This window comes from Pteropus medius, unplaced genomic scaffold, assembly GCF_902729225.1.
Source record: "Pteropus medius unplaced genomic scaffold, Ma_sr-lr_union100, whole genome shotgun sequence".
Classification (NCBI taxonomy): domain Eukaryota; kingdom Metazoa; phylum Chordata; class Mammalia; order Chiroptera; family Pteropodidae; genus Pteropus; species Pteropus medius.
The window spans coordinates 5,190,754-5,205,581 of record NW_024341894.1 but is presented as its reverse complement, the minus strand read 5'-3'; the positions used below and the strand labels follow the sequence as shown (position 1 = coordinate 5,205,581).

The 14,828-nt window shown below is 36.9% G+C and overlaps 1 protein-coding gene and 1 pseudogene across 4 annotated transcripts in view; one reads left to right on the top strand and one right to left on the bottom strand.

Annotated features, from left to right (window-relative positions):
• Positions 1-232: 232 nt before the first annotated feature.
• Positions 233-14,828, top strand: part of MELK (maternal embryonic leucine zipper kinase) — a 66,563-nt gene continuing 51,967 nt past the window's right edge. For 2 of the 4 annotated variants that reach the window (XM_039856741.1, XM_039856716.1), the window contains exons 1-6: positions 233-381; positions 6,306-6,401; positions 7,650-7,735; positions 10,002-10,118; positions 13,159-13,302; positions 14,186-14,254. In XM_039856741.1, the coding sequence (XP_039712675.1) occupies positions 6,344-6,401; positions 7,650-7,735; positions 10,002-10,118; positions 13,159-13,302; positions 14,186-14,254 (474 nt within the window). In that variant the 5' untranslated portion in view covers positions 233-381; positions 6,306-6,343. Of the gene's footprint in view, positions 609-6,305; positions 6,402-7,649; positions 7,736-10,001; positions 10,119-13,158; positions 13,303-14,185; positions 14,255-14,828 lie in introns of all 4 variants that reach the window. The other 2 variants (XM_039856721.1, XM_039856732.1) reach the window with 2 other exon arrangements.
• Positions 5,433-5,550, bottom strand: LOC120598358 (uncharacterized; annotated as a pseudogene).

Sequence of the window (14,828 nt, the reverse complement as noted above, 5' to 3'; positions counted from 1 at the left end):
AACTTTGTTCACGCCACCTGGAGAATTTCGACATGCCCTTCGGGAAAGGCGTTCCCCACTTTGAAGACCAAAGCCTTAAGTCACCCTTACAGCCCAGGCAGCCACACGACCACTCCACTCCTTGGACAGCCAGCCCTCCCCGCTTCCGGTCCCAGGCGACCGCGCGCCCCCGCCTCCCTGAGCCCCGCCGCGCGCGCCCCCGCCGCGTCCCGCCCCTTCCGGCCCGGGAGGTTTGATTCCCTTGGCGGGCGGAAGCGGCTGGAACCGCAGGATCAGAAAGACGGCTAGGAACTCTTTGCACTCGTCGTTTCGCTACTGACCCCAGGCCGGCGCTTCCGTCCCTCTGCCTGGCCGCGCCCCGCCGGGCCCTCTGCCCCTCAGGTCAGTGTCTCCCGCAGTCTGGGTCCTGGGTCCCAGCAGTGCGTGGCGCGGGGGAGCGGCGGCGCGAGCCCATTTTGCTGCCGGCTCACTGGAGGCTGAGAAGGTCAATGGAGTCCCACCTTATGGGCCCATGTCCCTGGATGAGATGTTTAGCATTTCCGAACCCCCGCTTTTCTCTTCTGTAAGTGAAGATAATGACCGTATTAACCGCAGGCTTACCGATAAAGGTAGGCGTGCAGGCAAGCGTTTGCTGCGACGGATGTGAATTCCCATTCCCGGTTTTCAAGACCCTGTCTCCGCGAAAGTTCAAAGTAGGGTTTCGAGTTATTTCCGTTCGTGCAACTCATTTTACTGGGGCAGTCCGGTAAAAAAGGAAATGTTATGTGTTATCACTCCCTTTTTAGAGTCCAATTCTTCCTTTCATTTTCCCAAAGTAGTGGCTTAAGAGGCTCACGCTAAAAGGGGAATATGCACCGAATCCTGTAGTAGTAAGAGCAGCTCCCTCCAACAAACCTGTGGGGAAAAGGGGCACTCCCAAAGGAGGGCATCCCAAGATCTACCAGGCTTCTAGCGCCTAAGATGAGTAACTTTTCTTGAGCTTCACCTTCGGTATTTCTCTTTGATAGTGGAATGAGGGAAGGTGAAAGGCGGGGAGTATCAGAGGTGCCTGGGGTTTTGTTTAGAGGTCAGTGTTCCTAACATTTTTGTTCATGTTTTGCTTTGTTTCCCATGTTGCGTGGGAGAAATCAGAAATGCTTTTACTGCATCTTCACGGTCTTGTTTCACCAGTGGATCTGCCCGTCTCGTATATCTACTGTGGACCTATGAGATGGGCAGATCAGTCCCTTAACATCTTGAAGAATAAATACTTCTTCGCGAGTCTTCCAGAAGCCTTTACAAGGGTGGAAGACAGGATGTTAATTAATGTATTACAAGGTCACATTATAAGCCATTCTGTATTCTACTTCTCCTTTGAAATATCCTCAGCATCAATATCTTACCAACCTCACTAGATAAGGTAAATATATTACACCGCAGGTAATAACATAACCTAAATAATGCTGTTAGTAGGAAAATGCCCCCAATTCGTTGCTATCCTATAAAATTTAATGATAAACCTCTCTCCACTATCTAGGCAATTCCTTGTTTCCTCAGAGAAGTTCAAGACCCCAATTATATATGCCCCCAATTCTTCTATTTAGTCACACTTGGAAGGACATTTAGGTGTCTGATTGCGGTCTAGTTTCCTTCTTTATTATCTACAGTTAAGGGATTGCTTTCCACATTGACTGATTATATACCTCTTTTAGTAGCTACAAAGTTGAGTTACTCCAATCATAAGTCTTTTCTGTGTTCTATTATTTCCAAATTCTAGAGGATAAAGAGGGCACTTAAGAATGTTTGGACCAGCTCCACAGCCATAAAACTTAAAAACCAAGTAATATCTATTATTATAGCAGTTTTTCATATAAACACCAGTTTTCTTGTAGCAAAAATGATGTTCCCTGGATTTGATAGATATAATTTGGGCCCACATTGGTATAACTTACCCAGACATTGTATAATTTGAGAGAAGGGGGTAAATAAAGAAGACGGGAGAAAGAAAAAGAAAAGATGCATGGTTCAGTCTTCCATTGGTGCAAGTTGATCTTTGCTAGCTGACCAGAGGCCATGACCTGGAAGTTCAAAATTCATTTGTTGGGAGAAATCTGTCAAGAAGTTACTTATAACACACTCTTATATCCTTCATCTTGGGAAGTGAATTCCAGCATCATACAAATTGCTTTCTCTGAGTGTGGCAAGTCAAAATAGCTCAGCGCTTATATGGAATTTAGATGTGCAGTGGTGGCAGTTAGGATTCTTATATTTCCTAAGGCCTGCTTTCCCTTCATCCAGTGCCATCTCATGGTTTTTAAACTTTGAAATGTCTCTTTCTGCTTATTCTTTAGCCTCTGTGTTCTGAATGCTCCAATACTGCATTAGTTGGGCTTTGCTATCTAATGAACCTAATAGCCCACTTTTATAGAAAGTAACTTTCCAAACAGACTTGTAGGCTGACATTCCCCCATTTCCAACCTCCTGCTGCTGCTTTTTTTCTCCCTCATCAGGATTCCAAAGATTTCTTAGCCTTGTGTTAAATAACCCCTGTACCTTTACTGCTGTTATTGCCTGTTTCGAAATTTCTTAATCGTGCAATGCCTGTTTTTGGGGGGGTTTGGTTCTCCTTCATTTCCACATTTGCCCCACTGACAAATGCCCTTTCAAAGATTTCTGAATCAGTACTGTTGTTAAGGATATTTCTAAACCTGTGCCGTAGGTGTCCAGTGAGAATAGATTTGTCTTCTGTGGTGTCTCCTTACCTGGAGTAGTTTTTACCATTCCAGTGGAAGCAGAAATGTTTCATTTTATGTCACCAGCTTTCCATCAGCACCGGGACTCGACTGTGTTCCTTTTGTTTGCCTCCCCCATTACATTCACGCGGGTTCAGCTAGATTAAAAGTTCAGACAGCTTATTAAGTTGGTCCAATGCCATTTCTTCCTCGGAATTGCTTATATTGTTTATTGGATCATGTCTTTTCCACATGGTCTTTTTCCTGCTGTTTCAGCTTTGATGTTGAGACTAAAATCAGGGTTTTTTTAAAGTGATTTTTTTCTTGAGTTTTGATATTTTTTTCTTTTTAAAGCTTCTGCTCTAGTGTTCTGTTCACTGACCAAGTTTTTGAAGGCTTTTTACTTGCTGATAATTTGTCTTTTATCTCCAAGTAAAATGATTCGGAATCAGAGTGCTTTAGGCATTCTAAAATAATATTTAAAAAAATATCCTTTGTGGCTCTTGGGCTTTTGATAATTTCATTCTGTTTTATTTTTATTTTTTCTCTATTTCAGTTTAAGAAAGTGACCCATTCTCACTCTATTACTCTTCTTTTCCTTTATAAATTCACCATACTCCCGAGGTTGAACTCACACTCTAAGTCTTCCAAAGTCATGACCATTATTAAGGCTTAGTAATATGCTGGTCACTCAGCTCTAGATGACACAAAATGAAGAATAGAGAACTTGAAGGTAGTGAACGTAGTGCTGGCCACCCATCAATCCCAGAGCCCTCAAAGGGCTTGCTAGAGCTCTGCCTGTTGGTGAAGGGAGACTATCTCGCTCTAAAAATGAGCACTAGTACAGGTTTTTCCACTTCTGAGGGGCAACGATCAAGATATGTGAGCTCTGCCCTTTCCAGATTGAACTTTGCTTCCAAGTCCCAGAAAGGTTAAGTACTCACTTAACCTTTTGAAGTGTTAGAGAGAATGGGGTCCCGGGATCCTGAACACTGTGCTGCCATAGCTGGTCTACTGCTAAGTCATGGAGGGAGATTTGTACACAGCGGACAGGCCAGACAAAGGAGGATTTCATTACTAGATCTCAAACTCCTTTGTGAACTCTAGAGCCCTAGTGTGCTGTGCTGGTCTATACGGGAGATTCTCAGTGACCTCCATTTATTCTCCTTGGCCCCTCTGATTCCTGCTTGACTATCTAAGGGATATGGGGGCATCTCTTTCCAAAATTGAAATCCTAAGTTTTGTCCTTCCATGTTAGTCTCTGGGAAGAAGAGCCCCTTAGAGAAACCATTTCTGCATAGGTTCACTTTTACCCCATGTCTACCTATAAAGAAAGCTCCATTCTGTAGCACCTAAACTCAAGTCCTAGGACTTGACTTATACATGGATACTTTTAGAAAATTTATTTAGAAATATACTTTTTAACTAATTTTACTTTTTTCTTCCTTCTTGGCTTCCATGAGATCCTCCTCTAATTCATACTTTTCTAACAGTTCTGTTCTATCTCTTCCTCTGCCTTTTGACACTCCTAGCTATAGGTTAGGTATGGGTAAAGCCTTAGCTGTCTAATTTTAAAGATGTCTTTTTTAAGTCTTTACACTAACTGTAACTTATTTTGTATATGATGTGAGATGGAGGAGATCCAATGTTCTTTTTTTCCATATGGCTAACCAATTGCCCCAGCTCTAAATCTGCATCTCCATTTGCTGGAAATGCAAATTTTTCCCTCTAAAAGCAGTTTCAGTGCAGTACATGTCAATTTTTTCTTCTTCTAAGACCTTTGCTCCTAAATTTCCTCTTTCTGGAACGCTCTTTCTCTCATTCTTATTGGGCTCACATTTCTACTAAGGCCTATCAGTCAAAGACCACTAAGAACACAGATATTAAAAAAAAAAAGGTGTTTTTAGCTTGCTGCTGCAAGAGAAACCACATTCCTTAGGACCTTGGGGTGTCTCAAAGTGAGTTGAAAGGGGCTTATAGGATTTGGGTTTATGCTGGATGATTTTAAGAAGGGATTAGGGAAGCAGGGACCAGATTTGGGATGGCCACTATCAAAGAGGAGGGGCATTTCAGCATTCAGCCATCTGAGAATGATGTGGGGCTGAGGATGTCATTGGTGAGAAAGCAGCAAATAAAGGACCATTATCATTTTAACAGTTTTATATAGAAACATCGTTTACATGGTCATGTCCAGGTCGTGTTGGAAACATTGTTGAAGTTTTGGTAGGACTATCTCACTCAGTCTGATTACTAGCCAGGCTGATGTTCTTTTTCTCACTTCTTATCCTTTGAATTAGATGTTGGCTTAAATATTACCTTCTCAGTGTCTCATTCTAACCACTGTTACTTATTTCTTTTCTAGTATTTATTATAAATTGTAATTATTTAATTTGTTATCTGTTGATTTACCTTTCGTCTTTTCTATTAGAATGCAAGGTCTGTGAGGGGCAGAAACCATATTTCTTTTCTCCATTATAGCCTTAGTGCAGGTCTGGCACATCATAGGTGCTCAGTAAACACATCTATATGAATAAATGAATGAATAGAAGAAAATCCAGGTTAATCGTCTGACTAGTTCTGTCAGATACACTGATAATACCTAGTTAAAGTCAACACGAGCATATCTTCTGCAACTATGACAAAACTGGTATGAGTATATATTAACGTACATAACAGACCCCTACGATCCTGATGGCTTTTTGTAATTTTTTTTTTTTTTAAAGCCTACAGCACCTGGTATTCCTAGATGGTCTCCTATCCAAGTACTACCAGGCTCAACCCTGCTTAACTTCCGAGATTAGAGGAGATTGGGCGTGTTCAGGGTGGCATGGCTGTAGACTCTACTTAATTTTAAGACTCAGGAAGACAATCAAATAAGATCTACCTAAGATCTTTGCAACTAATTTTTATATATTATTTGTTACCTACTTAAGAGTATATGTAACACATGTAAATAGTAAAGCATAATAAAAAATGTATCCCATATGTATCTTAAAATTGTATATCATTGGAGTCTTAATTTGCATTTGATGATGCAAATTAAGTCATCCCTGATGACTAATGAAGTCGAGCATTTTTTCATGTTTTTATTGGTCATTCGTGTTTCTTTGTGAAATGCCTTTGTATTTCATTTACTTATTTTCTGTTGCATCTTCTTTTTCTATACTGTTGTCTTGCAGTATATATATTCTGAATAATAGTCCATTGTTACAAATATTGCACATGTTTCTTCACATTTATGGTTTTTTTTTAATGATGCTTTGGATGCGCAGAAGTTCTTAATTTTAACATTGTTTAATGTATTCTTTTATAATTAGCATTTTCTGTATTAAAAGATCCTCTTCTATCTTGAAATCATGACAATATTTTATTAAGAGTTTTAAAGGTTTATCTTTCATATTTAAGTCTTTACTGATCTGGAATTGATTTTTATGTATGGTGTGAGATAGGAATCCAGTATTTTTTTATGTGGCTAATCAGTTTTTCCAGTATCATTTATATGCCTAAAATATATTTCTATTTGTAGTTATAAGAGTGGAGGAGATAATCTAATAATAGTTTCTTTTTTGATCATGTACTTTTTCTGTCTTACAGGTTCTTTTTGTAATTTTGAGTAAACTCCCAGGAGGACTATGAAAGATTATGATGAACTTCTCAAATACTATGAATTATATGAAACTATCGGGACAGGTAATTTTTATTTTTTCTTGAGGGCAGAGGATGATAGCTCAGCTATTTGAGGATATAGTATATTGGGGAAGTTATGAACTTTAAGTTTAACCTATATAGTTTTAAAATTCTTCAACCTACTTTAGTAGGAAAAAGAGGAGTAAGAGAGAGGAGAGTAGTAGGAGAGGCCTTGTAGGTCACCTTATTTGTAATAAAAGTCATTGGAGAGATTTGAGCCAAGGAGTGATCAGACCTTTGTTTTTAAAGGTCTTCTCACTGCTTGGTTGTGAAAAGATTGGGTAGGGGAAGGCAAGGGTAGAAGCAGAGAGATGTTATGAGGTTATTGCAATAATTCATGCGAGTGATGCCAGTGATGGATGGTGGTGACTAGATGAGGGTGATAGTAGCGAAAGGGGTGGAATTATGTATACAGACACACACGTATACATATATGTGTGTGTTTGTGTATTTTGATTTAATGAGGTATAACATATAGTCAAAAAAGAAAAGTGCACTAATCATAATAGAGTTTCACATACATATATTCCCAAATGTTCCCTGCTCAGATCAAGACACATAGAACATTTCCAGTCACTACATTTCTGTTTTCCCCCAAGAACCAGTGAGATTTGTTGATGAGTTGGATATTGGGTGTGAGACAAAAAAAGAGGGGATAAGGATGCCTCCTGGGATTTTGGCCAGAGCACCTGGGAAGTTGGAGTTGCTATTTACTGAGATGGGGAAGACCATGAGAGGGACTACCAGGAGCTTCTTTTTAGAAATGTTAAGTCGGAGATTTCTTTTAGGTACCTAAGTGTAGATGCTTATCTAGGTTTTGATCCAGTTTTGAAACATAATTGCTTATCTTCACAGTTTTAAAACCAATGGAGTTTCATATTATTTGTCTTTTGTCTCTGCAACTTTACATTGTGTTCTAGCAATGTTAATTATACAGCAAATTTAATTGAAACATTAATTATAAACCTGATTTCTTAAGAGTGAATTCTGTTTTCCTACTTACTAAAAATTAAAGGTATACTATTATGATTTTTAAAAAATCTTCAGCTAGACATTGGATAAGAAGAGGTTAGGGTCATGGCTATCACTTCGGAAGCAATAGAAAGAAAACCACAAACTTCCAGGAAAGTATGGATCAGTAAAGCCTTTTAAAAGTGTATAAGAAGGCATTTGTGCCTCTATCTTCAGTTTGCTCTGATATTGATATTTAGGTTAGTCTTGCTTATCTCTTCATAATTTTCCTATACTTAGGTGGCTTTGCAAAGGTCAAACTTGCCTGCCATATCCTCACTGGAGAAATGGTAGCTATAAAAATCATGGATAAAAATGCACTAGGGGTAAGTTTCAAATTATTTTTTAAATATTTATAGATCAGTTTGTGAATTAAAACTTGAATTTGCTTTAATGTTCTAGTTATTATTTTATTAGAGTAATATTTGTCTAGCTTTTTAAAAAAATTGTCAGTTATGTATAATTCTGTGGTTTTAAAAAGTAATTTGGGGAAGGGGTTACTTTGTCCTTAGTTTTAATGCAGGACAATGGCACATCTTTGAAGCCTGTCGAATCCATTGTTTCATAATGTTTCTGAGTATGAATATCTCCCTTCTTTATCTTCTGGTGATCCCATTACTCAGTGTTGATCTATTTTATAGTATAGATGGATCTTATGTCCCAGAGTTTTATTCAAAGCGACCTTAGAAGTTATCTAATAAAATCCTTTTCCTGGTCAGCCTCTTTTTCTTCCTCATGAATACTTCCAGGATTAAGCTGCTCATTACCTCCTAAAGGAGCCCTTCCAATTTGTGATCTTGGCTCCAATGTACATAAAATTTTTTGTTTTTATATTAAGGGAAGACCTGTCTCTTTTGATGGTATTTATGGGCCTTTTATATTCTTTCCAGTGATTGTACTCATCCTGAGTGGTGTTTTTTTCCCCTAATTCTATCTACCATACCTCATATGGTTCGGTTTCTGTGCTTTTGTTCTGATTTTCTGCTGTGAATTCACTCGTCTCCCAGTATGTATCTGTGGCTGTTTCTTTTTTTGAAGGTAAATGGAAAAAAATTAAATATTTTTTTCTCTGAACAAAAATCTGAGAGTTAAAAAATTTTTTTCTTCTGGATTGAGTTAGCATTATAATTATTAGTAGCATATAATTGAGTAAAATAACAAACATTTTGTAAATATTGATAATCAAAAATAATAATTGATTGAAAATGCATTTTTAAATAGACATTGGACTTTTTGGGGGGGTGGGGGGTGGTGGAAGTCTATCTTCTGGCCTGAACAAGACAGAGTTTACATCATTAACCTTATTTTTTATTTTTAAATATGTAAGTAGTGATTAACATACATAAATAAGTCAAAGGGAATGTAAGGAATTTTGTTTTAGCAATGTCACTTAGTTCTTTGAACTCCTTCCAAAATATGTCAAAAATTACAAAGTGACCTATATCAGAAATTACTTTTAATAATCCACCAACTAATAATTCAGGCTCTTCAATATTTTTATTTATCAGTGCTCAGTATAATTTTTGTTAAGCTAATAAGGCATTAAAAACCATTTTTCTCGAAGATTTAAACATTGATTACACATCTGATTAATTCCGTTAAGCAATTTAGTACATGTGCTGCCAAAGCGAGCACATCCCTTAAGCAATTTAAACTTCAGTTACTTTAGTATGATTTATTCACTTGAACACTACAAACGCTTAAATAGCAAATAATATATACTGTTATTACAAATGTATTACCACACTGATACATAAAACTTATTCTAAAGCATCAGTATGATGATGTAAATTCATTAATTCATTATTTCTAAACTTGTTTTTATATTTTCTGTATTTGTTATGCTTATTTTAGTTTAATAATATTTTGATTACTTTCAGGGTTTTAGTCATCAGACTCCCATTCCCCATAAGAAAAGGAAAAAAAAGATTATCATATCATAATAGCCAAAGTTACAATTGATTCTTTGTCAAGACCTGACATCCGGTCGCATGGTCCTAGATAATTGGCTCTTAAGCCACTGATCATTAGATCGAGTCTCTTTTTCTAATAAATTTTACATGTTACTTCATGGCTATCTAGATTTCTGTCTTTAATGTGGACTTTAAAATTCTTTGAGCTTGGCTTAGCCTCCTCCTCCACAACCAGCTTTTCATTTTGAAAAATTTCAGGCCTCTAGAAAAGTTGGAAGACGGAGGCAGTGAATATCTGCATACCTTTCACCTACCTTTACTGATTTTTAGCTCAGCATACTTCTTAAGGGACATTGCTAAGACTAAAAGTGGTAGCTCAGGCATGCACACTAGTATTTCTGTCATTTTTCTTGTTTGGAATGCTAACCTCTGAGATTGTTTTAATTCTTCTGGACATTGTGCTGTTGTTTTATGAACTTATCTTTCATAAAACCCTCAAGGCCTTTTTTTATGTACATACAAATACAATATGTTTGTTACATTTGTCCATATTGTTTATAATAATTTGTTTTGAGGCTACTGATTATTTTTGCTACTCGATATTAAAACTGTTAATATCGATGCTTGGAACACTTCCCACATAGGTTTATTGTGCATTTCATACAATATTTTCTCACAGAGTGATTTGCCCCGGATCAAAATGGAGATCGAAGCCTTGAAGAACCTAAAACATCAACATATATGTCAACTCTACCATGTATTAGAGACAGCCAACAAAATATTCATGGTTCTTGAGGTTAGTAGTATGTTCCAGAGACCTAACAGTATTCGATCATTGTCTTAGTCTATTCATGTTGCTATAACAAATATCACAGACGAGGTAGCTTATGAACAACAGAATTTTATTTCTCACAGTTCTGGAGGCTGGATATCCCAGATCCAGGCACTAACATGGTTGGATGAGGGCCCTCTTCCTAGTTCATAACTGACTTCTTCTCACTGTGTCCTTCCGTAGTAGAAGGGGCAAAGGATCTCTCTGGAGTCTCTTTTATAAGAGCACTAATTCCATTTATGAGGGCTTTTCCCTCATGTTCTAATCACTTCCCAAAGGTCCCTCCTCCTAATATCATCTTTGGGGATTAGGATTTTAGCATATGAATTTAGGAGGGGGACAAAAACATTCACACCATTTCCATTCACTTTATCAATAGTTAAAAGTACGATTCACTTGAAAGATTAGAATAAATATTAAGTGCCTTACCTATTTGAGTTCTGTCTGCAACAATTTAGATCAAGGAGATGTATAATAAATTGAAGATTGTAAAGGTACCCTTTCTAATAGACTTCTCATGGGGGAGGTGTGGTTTAGTGGACACCATGTCTTAGAATTTGTTCCTAGCGGAAAAGAACCATTTCAGTTTATATGATGTATTAATCAAGGGCTGCTATAACAAATTACCACAAACTCGGTGTTTTAAAACAATAGAAATTCTCTCACAGTTCTGGAGGCTAGAAATCTGAAATGAAGGTGTAGGCAAGGTTGATTCCTTCTGGAGAATCTTTTCTGCTTCTCTTTCCTAAATTTTGGTGGTTGTTGGCAGTCTTTGGTGTTCCTTGGCTTATAGATGAACCACTCTAATCTCTGCCTCTGTCTTCAAATGGTGTTTCTTATCTGTGTGTCTGAGTCTTTGTTCGAATTTCCCTTTTCATATAAGGACATGAGTCATTGGATTAGGCTTCATCCAAATCTAATATGACCTTATTTTGACTTGATTACATCTACGAAGACCTTATTTACAAATAAGATCATGTTCACTGGTAGCAGGTGTTAGGATTTGAACTTATCTTTTGGGGGACACAGTTCAACCAACCCACAGCCTGTAGGTAGCCTTCAATGCACATATTATGTAAACCAAACTTAAGTTTTAACCTGCCCTTTTTGGCTTGAAATGTAAAGTCTTTAGAACTTGTATCATTCATCTGTTTCATTTTCCTTAGTATCAGCCCAATAACTTGTAACTACACCTCATTTTAACAGGTTGCTCTGTTTTAAAGCACATTTTAAAATTCTTAATGCTGAAAGTTTTGGACCTAGAACCATTTTCTCTAATATACTGTAGATCCACTCACATGGCCAACAGTGGTGATTTTGAAGCCTTTTTAAAAAGCTGATCGCTTCGTCCAAATTAAATACTTAAAAAACAAAACAAAACCAACAAAAAAACCCTCCAAGAACCTAGGACATAATATAAAAAGGTAAAAGAGAGTATATATTAACAAATAAAATTCTCCTTTTCCAGTTCTCTATCCCCTGGTTAATCACTTACTGCTCCTGTGTTTCCTGTAGATTTTTCCATGTAATTATTAATATGTACGTATAATGTACACACACATACACGGGTGTATATATGCATATATCTATGTTTACATATGTATATAATTATGCATTTTTAGTTTACTGGTTTTTGTCACACAAATGGTCTCATACTGTCATATTATTCTATACCTTGTTTTTTTTCCCCACTTAACATTTTAGCTTGGAGACCATCATCTCTGTACATTTATTTATAGAGATTTTGAATGTTTTTGTTCCACCTTATTTTGTATTTCTTTATTTGAAAATATGAAGTAGGCTGTTCTCTTTATGAAAATCTTACTGAATAGCATTTAAAAATTGACTATTGAGTTATAATTTATATATGATAAAAATGCATACATCCAATGAACAGTTTGAAAAAGGTACATACCTACATACTTTCCCACCCCAGACAAGGTATAAGACATTTCCATTTTACCAGAAAGTTTTCTCCTGACCCCTTGATGTTAATCCCTTTAATCCCACCTGCCCACTGCTCTTCTCAGTGACCATTGATCCGTTTTCTTTCAGCATAGATTAATTTTACCTATATAAATAGAATCGTGTACTCTTTGAGTATGGTTTCTTTTGTTCAGCATAATATTTTTTGCAAGTCACCATATCAATATATACTCTTTCACACCTTGCTTTTTTTCATTTAATGCTGGAGATGGTTTTATATCAGATTGTAAAGAGCTTCCTCTTTTTATTTTATAGCTGCATAGAATTCCATTTCATTCATGTGCCATAATTTATATAGTGTGAGCACATTCGGATTGTTTCCAGTCTTTTGTTACAAACCATGCTGCTGTAGTGAGCGATCTTGAACGTGCATTATTTTTGATGCGAGGTATATCTATAGGAACAATTCCTGAATGTGGAACTATGAGGTCAAAGCTATCCACATCTATAATGTTAATTGATACTGCTAAAATGAAATGAAATCTTAAATGGAAACCCCAGTTTACAGAAAAGTGGAGCTGTTTGGGAGAAGGGATGGAAAGCCCACAGCTTTGCGCTCTGGTACCCATTCTCTTTAATCTCTGAGGAGCCTCTGTAGAACTGGGCACTTTCTGGTACAGACTGAAAATTGCTGATCTTTGGGATGGAGAAACAATAATCGCTGCTGGGTTTTTCTGTTTCAGATAACTACACTAAATATAAGTACATTAAGATGAGAATGGGTTTTAGTACTTTGCTATAAAAATGTAAAACCCTAAATGAACTTTAAAATCACATTGGTAGTTGGTTCTGCTTCTACTGGTAATAAAACTGCTCAAGACCAAGAGCTGTTGTCTTTTCCTGGAATAATTGAGTTGTTTGATCCTGAAAGTGTATTTTTGAACATGCCTCCCTCAGTTCCCTTGCCTGTAAGTTTAATTAATAATATCTCTGATTTAAGTATGATTTTTTATTTTAAATTCCTCTAATGTGAGTTTTATAAGAAGTAACAATATTTATGTGACTCTTGCTGTTGAAGTATTGCCCTGGAGGAGAGCTGTTTGACTACATAATTTCCCAGGATCGCCTGTCAGAGGAGGAGACCCGAGTTGTCTTCCGTCAGATCGTATCTGCAGTTGCTTATGTGCACAGCCAGGGCTATGCTCACAGGGACCTCAAACCAGTAAGTGTGTCATAGTTAGATGGTTACTGGAGAGTTCAACACCATTTACCTGTTGTTACTAGGTTCTTTCTGTTTAGAATCTATCTTGGCTTAGCTTTTCTTTTTCTCCACTCGTAATGTATCATTGTTTTTTTTCCTCCTTTACTTTTGACTTCTGGTAGTTTTTATTTTTGATGGACTTATTGGCATCTTGTTTATCAGCCAGTTGTGTGTGACATTATCTTTGTAATCAGCCATGGAATATAAATCTCAGGTTTTTATCTCTAGGAAAGAAGAATTTTGAGTATCTTTTGAGTATTTTGTCATCGAATATTTTCCATTCAATACTCTTTTCCTAACCCCATCTTCCTTTAATTTTGATTCTATAGTGCCTCAGAAAGGAACAGTACAATGACTTTCCTTTTCAAGGACAGATTTAAAATGTGAATAATTTTAAGTCTGCAGGATCTGACTAATATGGATGGTGGTGAACATGGATTTTAATATTACTTGGTACCAGGGTCAGGAACCTAGAATTGGTCTAACAAGATTTGACATTAATGTCCTTTCTCTCTGTTTATACCCAGTCCTTTGATTTGAGCTCACTCTTATGGTTTAAACTTGCCTTTAGCACATACATTGTTTGCTTGTAGTTGAACCTCAGAGCACCAAGGAGAAAATGGTTTATGCTAATGTGTCTTGAGGGGAAGTTAGATAGTTATCAACATTTCTCCTCTCTCTCCTTCTGTACTTCTTGTTATTTCATTCTTTTTAAATGATTTTCACTCTGTTGTATTCAGGCTTTTTAATACAACAACCTTAAATTGTTTTTAGAAATGGCTAGAGGTGTGATGTGTTATAAGGAAGTCATTGTGCAGTTGTGAAAATATCTTTGTTTTTCCAGGAAAATTTGTTGTTTGATGAATATCATCAATTAAAGCTGATTGACTTTGGTCTCTGTGCAAAACCCAAGGTAAGTGCAGAAATAAAAATGCATTTATTTCCTTCATAAATGTACCTCTTAGTGTGTTGTCTTGCACTGATTTCCATTTAGTGTTTATTGAGCCTGGCTGCCTTCATCGAGAAGAATGTTAAATTTCATCTATTTTAGAAGTTCTCTAGATAATTCTAATATATAGCCAAGATTGAGAACCACCACTTTAGGTCCAGGGTTGGTCCTGCTGAAGACCCTCTGGGTACACTGTAGTGCATTGCTGAAGTGGTATGAGGCCATCAGAGCGTGAATCCTGAATTGATCAGGCATTTGCAGTTTGAATATGTTGCCACTAGATGATGCCTTTGTTCATTTAGATGTGAGTTTTGGGAATTTAGTGCAAATCTATTTTCAGTTATCTAAATGGTTATATAACGAACAATTAGTTACATTTTGAGAGACAGTTACTTTTCCTTATAAAAGTTGAAGGGAAAAGTCCATATGCGCTTTTAAATTTATACTGTTACATGTATTTCCTTAATTTACACACCATAGTTAAGTACTGGCATTCTTCAGCATACCTTCTCTTTGAGATGAGTTTGAACTTTCCACC